The sequence below is a fragment of the Mauremys reevesii genome, linkage group 8, assembly GCF_016161935.1.
Source record: "Mauremys reevesii isolate NIE-2019 linkage group 8, ASM1616193v1, whole genome shotgun sequence".
NCBI classification, from domain to species: domain Eukaryota; kingdom Metazoa; phylum Chordata; order Testudines; family Geoemydidae; genus Mauremys; species Mauremys reevesii.
In genome coordinates, this window is record NC_052630.1 from 55721142 (window position 1) to 55736755 (window position 15614).

The window sequence follows — 15614 nt, forward strand, 5'->3', positions numbered from 1 at the left end:
TATTAGAATGTGGTTATAACTATAAACATTTGAAATTAGGTAACTGGAAGTTTTTAGTTCAAATGTCAGAGGCACAAGGTATGACCTTTACTTAAGGTCCCAACACCATCTTTATCTCCACTCTCTTACCCCCACCCTATCCTGCCTTTATCAAACCTTTATCAGCAAACCACAGCCCACCTACTGTCCCATGGAAAACAATACTACTACTTCGAGTGCTGTCCCTGTGGGTGCTCCACTCCAGGTGACAGTGCGTCCCAGCACTGTTGATCAGAGATCTTCGGAAGCAGTGCCTGGTCGGGATGCACATGCTCAGCTGCTGTCTCGCAGTCTCGTTAAAGTCTGCCTGAGCGCACGCGTCCTGCATCCCCCTCTGTTTCTTCTCAGCCGTCCTTGGCTGAAGATGAGACTCGGGGCAGTGCTGATCCTCTTCCCTGGTCTCTGAAAGAAACAAGTACAAAGACATAGAAATAGTTAGTAACATCCCAGTTATTTCCCTTCCTTTAGAATAGTTACCTAGTTTAAAAAACAAACAAAAAACCTTCTTTTTCCTCAAGTTCGTCTCCCTTTGAGACACTCTCCCCGGCATTCCTAGTGCAATAATGCCAGGGTCTTCAGGATTTAAGAAATGTGCTTCCTGTCGAGACTCTATACCACGGTCCGACGGACACTCACGCTGTTGTGAAGTGCCTCGGCGAGACACACGTCCCTGCCAAGTGTGCCCATTGTACTAGCCTCAAAACCAGGGCTTGTCGTGACAGGGACCTGCAGCTGAAAATGCTCCTGATGGAGAAATCCCTACAGCCACTTACGGAGATGGGCAATAGCAAACCCTTTCCTTCATGCTCCCTGGCCCGATCCGAACCGATAGGGAGTGTGGCTTCACCCTCTCATGCGAAGAGGCAGGAAGCCCAACTGTCTCCGTCCGGAGACTTTCAAAAGGATAAAGGGTCTCCTGCGAGATCCTTACTCTCAGTGCTGGCAGCACCGAAGGCAGGCGCCTCCGAAGGTCCCAGCACTTCAGCCACAGCTCCTACCAGGAATGTCTCCTTGGCACCGGTCCCCTCGGAACCGAAAATAGACCCGGTGCCGACAGCGCATTCTGCCCTGGCTGCCATTCCAGCAGCAGCGGCGGACCTCCCACAGGGAGCCTACAAATGGCCCGTGGCACTGGGGAAAGCAAAACAGAAGTCAGTGCACGCTTCTGAGCACAGATCACACTCAGCAGGATCACAGCTCAGGGAGCAGCAGCAGCAATTCTTAAGTCAGGACGAATCTCAGTGGCCCCTCAGCCTGACTCTCCGCTCCTTGACACACAGTGCTTACTCTCTGACCAGCCGCTCTCCCCACCTGACCTGGCTACCATCACTGACAGCGAGCCTGATATGCAGCAGCAGATGGAGTTCTCCCCACCTGCCTCTCCTCCTCCACTGGAACCTTTTGCCCCTCAGGTCACGGCTCACAACCACCAGCCTCAGTTTCCCTACTTTGCGCTACCCCCCCCCCAACCCCCTGGGGGCGGCACCTAACTTATCTTATCCATGCCTTCGCCTCAGTGGTACCCTTGGCCAGCTCCTGCTGCCACTCATCCTTATGCTTCTTCCACCAGACCACAAGCTTCTGCGCCTCTATCTCCAGCTCTGTCTACTTCTAGAACGCCTGAACTCTCCTCCTGAAGAGGTGGGCTGTGGACTGTACCCTGATTCACCGACTCCTAACTCTCCATCACTCCAGACGGAGCCCTCATGCCTCCGCCTCCAGAGAATGTGGACGACTTTAAACAATTCCAAGAAGTTTTCAAGAGGATGGCACTCAGCCAGGACATTCCTTTAGAGGAGGTCCAGAAGACACAACAGACTCCTCAAAATCCTCCAACCCTCTGCACCCTCAAAGATCGGGCTCCCCATAAATGAAGCACTCCTAGAACCAGCTGACAGACTCCAGCCTCTGGCAGACTCCAGCCTCTATCCCAACCAACTTGCAAAAAGGCTGAATGTAAATATTATGTTCCTGCCAAGAATGTAGAGTTCTTATTTTCCCATCCACAACCGAATTCTCTTGTAGTGGATGCAGCGACACACAGGACAAAACAGCCGCACTACCAGCCTACCCCACAAGACAAGAGCCTCAAATGCCTTGACCTCTTGGGTCGCAAGGTCTATACCTCCTCTACTCTGCAATTCAGAATTGCAAACTATTCTGTCCTACTTGCAAGCGATGACTTCAACAATTACAATAAACTCTTTGATTTTACCTCCCATATCCCGGGGGACAGGAGAGCAGACTTTAAGTCAGTCCTTGTTGAGGGCCAATTGGTCTCCAGAATGGCCCTACAAGCATCTCTGGACATGGTGGACCCAGCAGCCTTCACTACTGCAACTGCGGTGGTTATCCACAGATCTTCCTGGCTGTCTGCATCTGGTATCCCCAAAGACCTGCAGACCAAAGTGGAGGACCTCCCTTTTGATAAAAACCCAACAAAGTCCTTCACACTATGAAAGACTCTAGAGCAACCCTGCGCACCCTGGGCATTTACCCATCCCTTCCCAGGAGACAACGGTATCAACCTTATCAGAGGTCATTCACACATCAGTATCACCAGTCCCAGCCCAGACCATACGATATAGCCAGGAATCGCACTAGACCTCCTAGTGCAGACAAAACCAAGCGCAACCAGCCACCTCCACCCATTGGGGAAACAAACAACAATTTTGAAGCATTGGTCGAGGGTCTGCATGACCACCTCTTGACTACAACCGCCTATTTGCCCATTTGGTCACCGCCTCCAGGTTTTCCACCACGCTTGGTAGCAGATCACACAGGACCGTTGGGTTTTGGAAATAGTTCAGTCTGGTTACTCCATCCCTTTTATATTCTACCCTTCCTTGTCCCTCTTCAGGGACCCCTCTCACAAGCACCTACTTCGCGTAGAAGTGGCTTATCTTCTACAGCTAGGTGCAGTGGAACCTGTGCCAACACAACATCGAGGAAAAGGGTTCTACTCCCACTACTTTCTAACCGAAAAGAAGAGCCGGGGATGGAGGCCTATACTAGACCTACACTGACTGAACAAATTCATATGTGTACAGAGATTCAAGATGGTCACACTGGGCACAATAATACCCGCACTGGAACAAGGGGACTGGTTCACAGCCCTCAACCTATAAGGCGCCTATTTTCACATAACCATTCATCCAGCCAGCAGACGCTTCCTGTGATTCACACTTGGATATGACCATTTTCAATACAGGGTACTCCCTTTCGGACTCTCCACAGCACCGAGAGTATTCTCCAAGACCCTAGCCGTAGTCATGGCCCACCTCCGCAGACACAGGATCAGACTTTTCCCGTACCTAGCCAATTGCCTCATCAAAGACAACTAATATGATGAGACATTTTGAGCTACCCATTTCTCCATCTCCCTCTTCCACAGCTTAGGTCTGCAACTAAACTTCCAAAAATCCACCCTGACACCTACACAGTGGATCAAATTCATCGGAGCTCACCTGGACTCAATCCGAACCAGAGCCTCAATCCCACACAACAGATTCCTCGCTATTGCACATCTTATAAGCACGCTCTCCATTCATCCCAGGATACAGGCAAGAATTTGCCTACAGCTCCTTGGTCACATGGCAGCCACCACCTTTGTAGTCAAGTATGCCAGGCTGCACATGAGATGTCTTCAGGGTTGGCTCAACTCCAGCTACAAACCCAGCAGACACAGCTTCTGCATGATGCCAATGCCTCCAGTGAATATACTAGCTTCCCTATAATGGTGGACAAGACCAGAGAATCTCTGCATCGGCGTTCCCTTCCAGCAATGCTCCCCAGCACTCATGCTCACCACGGACGCTTCCCTGATTGGTTGGGGAGCGCACCTGGGGGGACACATGGCACAGGGCCACTGGTCCCTGCCAGAGACGCATCTGCACATAAATCTCCTAGAGCTCAGAGTAGTGAGACAAGCTGCCTTCACTTTCTCCCCCTCATAAAGAACAAATCTATCCGGGTCCTAACGGACAATATAGCATGTATGTTTTACATCAACAGATGGGGAGCACAGTCTCACTCTCTATGCATGGAGGCCATCCAGTTATGGAATTGGTGCATACAACACCACATAGAAATTACCGCTTCACACCTACCCGGATGTCACAGCGCTACCGCCGACACACTTAGCAGACATTTCTCCAAAGAACACGAATGGGAATTACATCTCATGATACAACAGCTCTTCTCCCACTGGGCACCCCGTCAATAGACCTCTTTGCCACAACCCAGAATCGCAAATGCCACCTATTTTGCTCCAGAGCAGGATTTAGGACTGCATCCGTAAGAGACACGTTCCTCATCCCATAGAACAACTCTCTCATGTACGCCTTTCCACTGATCCCTCTGATACGCAGGATTCTACACAAGATCAGAGACGACAAGGCCCGGGTCATACTTATTTCCCCGGCTTGGCCAAGACAGACATGGTATCCTTACCTGCTCTGCATGTCCATCCGTCCTCCACGGACTCTCCCCAACAGACCAGATCTGCTTTCTCAGGACAACGTCCGGCTTCTTCACCTGCAGCTCCAGAAACTCCACCTGACGACGTGGTTCCTTCATGGTTCCAAACCCGTGAATTAGCCTATTCTGAGCAAGTCTGGTATGTCCTCCTGCATAGTAGAAAAGACGCCACTCATAAGACTTACCTGCAAAAGTGGAAATGCTTTTCCGTGTGGTGCTCCCATAAACCCTTGGCACCCCATACCGTGACCCTCCCTAACATCCTACACTATCTTTTGAAATTAGAACAGGATGGGCTCTTGCTCAGCTCCATCAGAGTACACCTCGTGGTCCTCACCACCTTCCATGATTTGCTGGACGGATATTCACTCTTTGCCCACCCCACAATAAAACGCTTTCTCACAGGCCTGCAAAATCTCTTCCCTGAGATTTATCCATCGGCAGCTGCCTGGAATCTCAACCTAGTTCTTCGCGGTCTTATGAAACCTTCCTTCGAGCCCTTAGCTATCTCATCTCTTCTCCACATGTCTATGAAGGTAGCTTTCTTGGTTGTTATATCATCAGCAAGGAGATTAGGGGAAATAAGCGCCCTGATGGCCTATCCTCCCTACCCAACCTTCTCTAAAGATTAAGTTACCCTGCGACCCCACCCTAAATTTCTCCCTAAGATGGTGTCCACCTTCCACCTTAACCAATTAATATACTTTACCTGCAAACCCAAATCTCATGAGACTCTGCACGAAGCAGCTCTACATACCCTCAACATCAGACGAGCAATCGCTTTTTATCTAGACAGGATTAAACCATTTCGTAAGTCCCTGTGGCTATTTATCTCCACTACTGAGAGATCAAAGGGTACGGCTATCTGTAAGCAACGCCTTTCCAAGTGGATCTCTGACTGCATCAGATCCTGTTAGCTCAATCAGAATGCCCAACCACCCAAAGGCATCCAAACTCATTCTACTCGAGCTAAGTCAACATCCGTTGCCTTCCTCCATAACGTACCTATTCCTGATATCTGTAAGGTGGCCAGGTGGACATCTGAATGCACATTTACCAAACATTATGCTATCACGCAGGATACCACAGCAGACACCATAGTAGGCCACACAGTACTGTCTACAGTCGTCACTGCCACAACTCCAAAGTCCCACCAGCTATAGTGGGTACTGCTTCACATTCACCTGGAGTTAAGCACCCACAGGGACAGCACTCGAAGAAGAAGAGAAGGTTACTCACCTTGCAGTAACTAAGGTTCTTCGAGATGTGTGTCCCTATGGGTACTCCCCTCCTCCCCTCTACTTTGGAGTACTATTCTGACTTCTCCACGATAGAGAAGGAACTGAGGGGGGTGCGAGACACACGCACTCAGGCAGACTCTAACAAGACCGTGAGACAGCAGCTGAGCATGTGCGTCCCTACCAGGCACTGCTACTGAAGGTCTCCGATCAACAGTGCCGGGACGCACCATCACCTGGAGTGGAGCACCCATCTCAAAGAACCTCAGTTACTGCAAGGTGAGTAACTTTCTCATACTGACTTGTAATCTGTAAATTCACTAATAAGGGAGTTCTCCCCATGTCCACATCATCTCTCATGACCCTCTGTGTACGGTCCATAGAAGTCCCTGCCCTTGTCCACTACCCCAATGTAGGCTGGATATCCACCTCTCTTCGATTTATCCTCCCCTTTTTCCCAGTATTCGTCAGGAATATTAGGCTCCAGATACAGCTCAGAGATTAATTTTTTCATGTCCACGCTGAACATATGGGCCACAAGCACTTGATACCCTACTGGCCCTTACAGTCTGGCCTGAGAGTCTCTCTATACTCCATCAGTGATATAGGAATTGTTGCAGGTTATATGAAGCATATAAAATCTTTTCTATTCTATTCTATTCTGTCTTCTGCTCTTTTAATTCATATATGCAATAAGGGAACCTTGAGTTTTTTTCATGCGGAATCTACTATGGCGCGCTCAAGAGGATCGAGAAAATCATTGAAGGTGAGGTGCAAAAGGAAGGTTGATATTGCAATCTTAACTCAGTATTTCCAGTCTTTGCCATTCAAAAAGCCCTAAGCACCATAATTTTCTAATTTCTTAACTTCCCTTTTTGATGGAATTCAGAAATAGGACTTGGTTTATATTTGCTGGTATAGTAATACTGCTTTAAATTATCAGTCCATATCTATTTTCAATATTAGCTCTGTCTTACTGAAATGAGGGCCGCTCCAGGCACCAGCTAAGGAAGCAGGTGCTTGGGGTGGCCAATACAAAGGGGCGACACTCCGTCCGCTATTGGGACGGCACGTCCAGGTCTTCGGCGGGAATTTGGTGGCGGGTCACTCAGTCCCTCTCCTCTTTGAGCTGCCACCAAAGTGCTGCTGAAGAGAAAGAGAGGGAGCGAAGGACTCGCCGCCGAACTGCTGCCAAAGAATGGAGCAGCGCGATTGAGCTGCTGCCGAAGTGCCTCTGATCGCCTTTCTTTTTGTTTGTTTGTTTGTTTGTTTTTTTCCTTCTGCCGCTTGGGGCAGCAGAAACCCTGGAGCCAGCCCTGACTGAAATGCTGCTGTTTCGCACATTTTTATAGCCATCTTAGTTTTATTTATGTTGGTTAGAAACATGTATGGACTAGACCAAATACAAAACCACCAAGTAAATTAAAAACCAATTATTGTCCGTTTAAAACTACCCTTTTTAAAAGGGAGCTGTTTGGGGGCTGAATTTCTTGCTGTCAAATAACGGCTGGTATAATGAGTAGCTTCATTTCATTTCTTTACTTTCTGTTGCAATAGAACCAGGAAAACTAATTTGTTTTGTTTTGATCCTTAACCCTTAGCAAGGGAAATAAACTGTATGAAAGCCCAATAGTAAAACAGAAGGGTTTGCCCTGTCTATTTTACCTGCCTGTGTTGTGCCGCCTTATACCCCAGTGTATTTTATCCTGTTTCATTCTCTGTTAACATTTTATTATTGTGTCTGCTGTAAAATCCTAATCTCTGCCTGCAACTGGGAATGCTGCTGTTCTGCAGCATGCAGGAGTCCAGGAACAGCAGAGAGAGACTTTCTCTGTAGATGCCCATGGAGGAGGTATGCTGTATAGGGTAAATAAAAAGGGATAATTAAAAAAAAAACAACCAAAACAGTGTTTGAATTTGAGCTGGATTTTTGATGTAAATTAAATACAAGGTGGTTGTGTTTTTGTTTTGTTTTTAATAAAGCTATTTAAAATTAAATTTGAAAATGACAACCTATGGTATAAGGCCTAACCATACTATAATCTATGAAAATGGTGTAAATACAAAAAATAAGCAGTACATTTTTGCTGCAAAGTTTTAAAGAATGTCAAACCACTGAACTAGTGGAAGTCACTGGCTAAGCATCTGGAACCAACATTTGTAGAAGTGCTAAACCAGCTTTTGACATAAGTAGCCTCTTTTGCAGGTGCAGAGAGAATATTTTCTTCATTTCAGTTTATTCACCCATTTCAGTTCAATGACTGGTTCATTCAAAGTTAAGAAACTGATTGGGAGTTGAAAAAGCAGGAAAGCATGTGTTCCTCTGCCAATCTATGAATAAAAACTAGGTGTGAGAGGAGGAGATGTGCTAGTTCTAAAATCTTGAAGGTCATGAGGACAGGAAACAATCAGTTCATTCACTGACTACAAATAATACTTCCTTTGTTTCACAAATCAATTAGTTTTAGCCATAAAACATGTTTTGGTAAAACTTATTTTGTGTCCAGCACATTTAAGGTAGTTTTAGTTAATAAAAAAATAATAGTCTGGTTTTGTGCACCTTTAACTGAATTTGAATTTCCATACAACTAGAGCTTGACACAAATCGCAACTAAAATATTAATCATCTAGGAAATGCATCAATCAACACTTTCTAACATTATAAAAAAGAGTAAAGTGTAATAATCTAAACAAATGTAAATTAAGCTATATAATTACTTAAATGAATATGTATAGATATAGTCTATCCTCCTGGTTAGCAAAAAGGAGCACCAAATTTAGTGGAAAGGCTATATTTAGTTGCAAATCAACATGTTTTAATGGTTACCAACCAATGTGAATCAATCTGTTTACAAAAATAACTTAAAAGTTCAAATGCAAAACACAGTTAAAATCAATTTAAATGAAGATTTTCTGCTTACTGATTTAAATAGCTTTCTTTTAAATCAATCCACCCTGATGATGTGGCTGGGGGATGATCTTTGCAGAGCCCTAGTTTCATCTCCTGTGGATCCACTGGCTACATGCACTACATGGTACAGGATCATAGTAGCAACTGAGGAGTGCTACACTGGAAAAAACAATAACACTGACGCAAGTTTTAGAGCCAGGCTCAACTGACTCAGTCTCACAGGACTCACAAATGGAGCTAGAAATAGCAGTGTAGATATTCACGCTCTGGCTGGAACTTGGGCTCTGAAACCCAGCAAGGGGGTAGGTCTCAGAGCCTGAGCAGGAATGTCTGCACTGCTATATTTAGTCCCATAGCATGAGACCCAGGAGCCCAGGTGAGCTGACCTGAGCTCTGAGACTTGCTGTTGCATTTTGGTTTTGTTTCTGTTTTTGCAGTGTTGATGTACCCTCACTGTACAGGTACCCAGGGCACTGCCTCTTAGCTGGGGACAAGGAGGAGGATTACTTCTCCCAACCCCTGCATTGTCTCCTGCACACGATCCACTTACTCAGGCTTTGAAGGAGGCTGTTCACATTTCTCACTGTATTATAGCACGAACATGTAATAGAATGTTGATAAGATGTGAGCTTTGAGTTCTGGATAATTGACTAATGACTCTTGAATAGGCATTCATTATTTAAAAATCAGTTCCCCTGGGAAATGTGCAGTTGAAAAGTATTAAACTTATTAAGTAATAGCAGAATGAGGTTTCTTTTTTCTCAGCCCTGTAGGTCTGTCTGTCTTTAAATTTCACTTTCAAGAAAGAATATCCTTTGAAAGGGAAAGGTTTTTTGTTGCTTTTTCCCTCAGAGTTCAGCATAACTGCACTTTGTGTTACCTTTGCTCCAGCCTGTTAAAACATTACAGCACTGTCATTTCAAATTAGTTGTTGAAAAAACAGCTTGTCTTATTATTTTGTGGTGCCATGGAACTAAAAAGGCTTTTTGTGGTCCAACAGGGGATATTAGACATGCATCTCAATAATCAGCAATACTGGAAAAGGAAATACAGAAAAAGTATAAAAGTTCACTGGAATTTGGGTAAATTTGCAACTTCAATTGAACTGTGAATCTGTAACATTTTTTATCAATCCAGACAGTATATAGTGTGATAGACCCAGGCCAGTTGGGGACAGCAGAGTAGTAGAAGGGAGATATACTGACCACTGGATAAGCAGTTTTCTGTTCCCTGAGTGACCAGAGCAGGGGCTGCTCCAGGCTAATAAGAACACCTGACTCCAATTAACCTGCTAAGGGTCAGGTTAGACTGTTAAGCACCTGACTCTAATTAAGGCCCCTTGATGCTATAAAAGGGCTCACTCCAGTCAGGCCAGAGGGAGCCAGGGGAGAGGAAGTGTGTGCGAGGAACTGGGAGCAAGAGGCAAACAAGAAGCTGAGAGTAAGTAGGCATACTGCTGGAGAACTAAGAAGTACAAGCGTTATCAGAAAACGCTTATCAGTTCCCCCCAAACCTCCCAACTCCTGATCAAACACAGGAGGAATCGACCTGGACTGTGGCTTTTACCAGAGGGGAAGGTCTCTGGGCTGTTTTCCGACCCACAGGGTGAATCTGTGAGGAGCAAATACACCAATAAGCGCAGGACCCACCAAGGTAGAGGAGGAACTTTGTCACAGTAGGTAAACTCATATATAATAGCTACTATGCATAACTTGTTTGCATGCCAAAGATGATACAGAGATTGCAAGGACTATAGAACTCATTCATAGTGGGACACATCACATAGAAAACAAAGGAGCCTATGCATTGTAATTCCATTCCTCCACATGTATAATGCCCATTCATAGTACTGTGATGGAGTAGGTATTGAACCATTTATAAAGGCCAAATCCTGTCATCTTTACTTTCGTATTAATCAGACTAAACTTCCTTTTGACTTCAGTGGAGTTTACACACGTTTAAAGTTAAGCATGCCCTTATATTTGCTTTGCTGAATTAGGGTCATATGCTGGAACCAGGGGGGCCCAGGGGCCATGCCCCCCCAACTTTTTTTTTTTAAACAAAAAGAAACATGCACGGGGGGGAGGGGGAAATGATCATACTGCTAATGGCCAAGATGCACTATGAGATTGGATCAGATGCATTCCTAGATATCCACTGCAATCCTAGATAATCGCGTGATCAAAATTGCATTGTTTACTTTTTTTGCTTAATAGAATATCCCTTCTATCTCTACAGCCTTTTGATGGTGTTTGTTAGGTTTTCTAAAAATATATTTTTGATTTGGTTTTTTATAAAACACTAGAAAGAAAACATTTTTATGGTAGTTCTCATATGGGGACATATTTACCTCCCTTCAAAGCTGTTTCTTGTTATTTATTTGGCTGATGCCTTTTTCGAAGGAGATTTACAATTTAAGGTTACAATTTTAAAGTTATTCATTCTATATAAACAAGGATGATTTGGTTGTAATGTTACAGAATTGCAAGTTACAGTTCAATAATGTTAATTAGTGCAGTATGAACAGTGGAATGTACGTAGTAAAATGATAAATGCAAGTGAAGTACAATAAAAGAAGTGCAAAAATAAAATGAAGTCCTGATGTTTAGAATTAGAGGTCTTATTTTTTTCATTTGTGCATACTATAATTATACCTTAAATGTTATAATATGGCTTTCTTTTCTATTCTGGTCACTTAGGTTACAGTTGCGCTCTGCGGGATATTTAAATAGTATTTTAATTCCCCTGCCACTTTGACCTTGGCCACCCTCCCCTCCCACTTCTATAAAGATTGCGATGCCTATGGTCAGAGTTTATGTAAAGCTCTCATGATTTGGGCTTAAATGAGGATATGTTAGCCTTAGACATGTGAGTGATGCTTACATGAATCATTTCCTCCTCCCCTCAGTGCAAGCATAGACTTTACTCCAGTATCACACAAGTCCTCAGTTTTCCTTCCCTATCCCATGAAACACTACACTGCCATAGGATTTTTGTTAGCTCTAAGTTCTCTTTAGTTCTGTAATACTAATCTTATGCTCTGTTTCTGTATTTTAAAATTGCTTCACTTTTTCTTTCTGTCGTAGTAATAAGCATTTAAGTTACCTTGGGCACACTTGGCGTAGGTTAGAACTGTATCAAACAATATCTTCCCACAAATAGGGAGCATGCAAACTTTCAGAGCAGCAGACCCATCTTCCCTGAGGGGATCCATGATGGCAATAGTGACTTAGATAGAAAATTTCAATGCCTGAAGTTACTGGAAAACCTAAACAAAGAGATGTGCCTTACGCATTGCTGTAGATCGGAGTCCAAGATGCATGTCTGTTTGGATCAAATTCCAGAGACAACTGAGAATTTTTTGCCTGTGATTCCCCATGAGATTTTTGAGTCACTTTTTTGAAGTGTTCTTTTATAGACTTGTTTCCATGGTGGGTGTTAGGAAGAGAGCAGACTCTAAGATTACTAGGGTCTATACCATTTAGGGCTTGATTGATACTAAGCAATGTGTTTTTTTTCCAGTCGGCTGTTTTTCCATTTACTGAAAGTACACTGGTACAAAACTTTTTTCTTTCTTTCTTTCTTTCTTGGTACTCAGATGAGTATAGGATCAAACCAGTGGAAGAGGTCAAATACATGAAAAATGAGGGAGAAGATGATCAGAAAATAGCTGCCAGGAACCAGGAAAATTTGGTAAGGACTGAACTTATCACTTATTTAACAAAATTAACATGAACATGATTCTGTCTTTGTAATGAAATATGCAATGTGAAGTATGTTTATATTACAACTTACATGCTGCAAAAGGATTTTCTTGAAAATGCCATAACTATATATAGCTTGCATGGAAGATGCAAATATTACCTTTTCCTGCTTGTCTTTATGAATTAGCCTGTACTTGATTTTGTGGAGAGTGCTTCAGTGGAAGTAGTATTTGTGTTCAACTCCTTTGCAAATATAAATATATGCAGGTCATGATGAATGTATCTGTGTGCAAAGGAGTTCTTAAAAATACTTAAATTCACGGCTGATCAGAAGAAAACTATCTACTTTAGGAACACATCTATAATTTACTCTGTGCTTCCCTACTGTGAATTTTAAAATTTGCAAAATCAGATGCTCAGAATAAGTAATGTACCTATAACACGGGGTTGTCAACAATCAGTGTTCAGTAATTTGATTGGAGATCAGTTATTTTCTTGTTTATCATCAAATTAGTATTATCCTCAAGATTTACCCTTATATAGAACTCAAGATTTGTTTCCTTTTGTTGCTCATTGAGCATATCTATTACACCTCTACCCCAATACAACACTGTCCTCGGGAGCCAAATAATCTTACTGCTTTATAGGTGAAACTGTGTTCTATCCAACTTGTTTTGATCCACTGGAGTGCGCCCCCCCCCCCGAGCACTTCTTTACCGCGTTATATTCAAATTTGTGTTCTATCGGGTCGGGTTATATCAGGGTAGAGGTGTATTTGTTCCCTTGTGACAGGGTCAGGCCAGATGGCTACAGGAGAGTGTTAGAAGACAGATATATTAGTCCCAGATTAAATAGATCTCTTTTCCCTGGGTAAGGTAACAGGGGCAGTTCCAGAACAAGGAGGAACTTGCTGGAACCAACTAAGGCAGGCAGGCTGATTAGGATACCTGTAGCCAATTAAGAAGAAACTGCTAGAATCAATTAGGACAGGCTGGCTAATCGGGGCACCTGAGTTTAAAAAGGACCTCACTTCAGTTTGTAGTGTGCATGCAAGGAGCTGGGAGCAAGAGGCACTAGAAGCGGACAGTGAGAAGACATATTGCTGGAAGACTAAGGAGTACAAGCATTATCAGACACCAGGAGAAAGGTCCTGTGGTGAGGATAAAGAAGGTGTTAGGAGGAGGCAATGGGGAAGTAGCCCAAGGAGTTGTAGCTGTCGCGCAACTGTACCAGGAGACACTCTAGACAGCTGCAGTCCACAGGGCCCAAGGCTGGAACCTGGATAGAGGACAGGCCTGGGTTCCCCCCAAACCTCCCAACTCTTGATCAGACACAGGAGGAATTGACCTGGACTGTGGCTTCTACCAGAAGGGAAGGTCTCTAGGCTGTTTTCTGACCCACATGGTGAATCTCTGAGGCGAGCAAATCCACCAATAAGCGCAGGACCCACCAACATAGAGGAGGAACTTTGTCTCACACTGTAAGTTGAGAGAATTTCTATCTGAAATCATCATTACTGTTATTACTTCTGAGGGCTTGTCTACCTGGGGGAGAAGTGCAGAGTAGCTGGTACAACGTAGTTAGTGTACATTAACTACTCTGCACCAGCTCCTTATGTGGACATTTACTCTGCAGTGAAAGTGCCTTTGTGCGCTCTAGCTGAATACACTTCCAAAGTGTATTCAGGTAAAGCACACAAGGCACTCTTAGTGCAGACAAAGAGGGAGCTAGTATGGAGTAGGTAATTTGCTGTAATTTAAATTCACACCCTCGCTAACTCCACACTAACTTCCCTATGTAGGCGAGTTTTAATTATGTTACTGTTGTTTATCCTTAGGGGGAAAAAACAGGTTAGATGAATCAAGTCAGGCTTGACTTTCATGTGGAAGTTTATTTTTCTTCTTAAGCTCGAAATAGAGGGGTCTGGAGGATTGATATAGTTACTACTTTCAAAGACATTTTAAAATGCTGTATTTTGTCTGTGTAACATTTCAGATTTCTGGGCCTATTTCTTCCACTGAGCTTTTTTCATACAGTTTTTTCCGTTCGGGTATACTGAGGGGAAGATCATCCGTTAACTTCAATGGAGCTATGACCATTAATAACAGCTGGGGAATCTGCCTGTCATCTATAGTTACTCTGACTCTTGGGAATGACACCATTTTAATATTTTTTTCATCACTGGTGCTTCAGGCAATCCCACCTACTGTACATTTCTCTCCTAGGTGTGTATTCTGGAGATTGCAGTACAAAACTGCAGTACATTACTGTAGGTAAATAGCCCTGTTTAGCACCTTGTGTGCTATTCCAGCCTGACATTTCAGATTGTGGTTGAAGGCCACTAAACAGCACAGAATATGATTTTCCTCAGTCTCTACTCTAAATATATGATTTCCAGTTTGCAGTTTTGCATTGGTGATGCTCCATTGGACAGCACAAATTTAGCTTGCAGCAGGATGTTTTTAGTGTGCCTAAGAAACATTGCTGAGAACATCACTTTTTCTAGCAGTATCTGCAGTGTCTTCAGCGTTATCGCAAATGTAAGCGTGTTTGTTTTTGCTTAACTACTTTTAAGAAATGCTGCTGCAGAAATTATCAGTAATTTTGGAGTCAGAGATGCTGCATTGGTGAGTGCAATGGAAGAGGAATTGAGAGCTGCTACTAGTTTTCTGATAAATGGAAAGATGCAGATCAGTGTGGTTGTAGATTGGCTGCCAGCCTTAAGTGATACAGCATAATTTAGAGAAGAATAAGATTCCATTTAAATGACAACCAGGAAGAATTCAGAAGGCTTGAGTCACTTTTAGAAGTCTAGGTGACATTTAGAAACAGGATTGATGATCTTGTGCTTTATTAGTCCCTTCTTTCTTGTTGTAACATTTAATTTTTGTATTGGTTATATTTATTAAAAGAGACATTTCTGTAGAAAAGTTGAATTTTATGTATATAATGTATTGACAGGTTGTTTTTGAGCGGGGATCGCAGTTTCCTTGGGGGAAAAAGTTTTTAATATGAGGATTGGGGATAATGATACCACTCCCTATCTATAGAAATCTACAAAAACAAAGTGAAACCCTTTAATCAGAGAGGATGTATATACTAGATATAGGTTTTTTAAAAGATAAAAAACATATCTTAGACATCCAGACAGTTGGTTTTTCACTTTCTTCTCATCTTAGTTCCATTATAAAGATACAGCATCTCTGTCTGTAAATGCGTACAGTTTGTTAATCCTAGGAATTG

General features: G+C 43.5%; 1 protein-coding gene across 1 annotated transcript in view; it reads left to right on the forward strand.

Annotated features, from left to right (window-relative positions):
- Window positions 1-15614, forward strand: part of C8H1orf21 (chromosome 8 C1orf21 homolog) — a 207516-nt gene that overhangs the window by 109083 nt on the left and 82819 nt on the right. The window contains exon 3 of the mRNA XM_039484658.1: window positions 12266-12360. Coding sequence (XP_039340592.1) covers window positions 12266-12360 — 95 coding nt within the window. The remainder of the gene's footprint in view (window positions 1-12265; window positions 12361-15614) is intronic.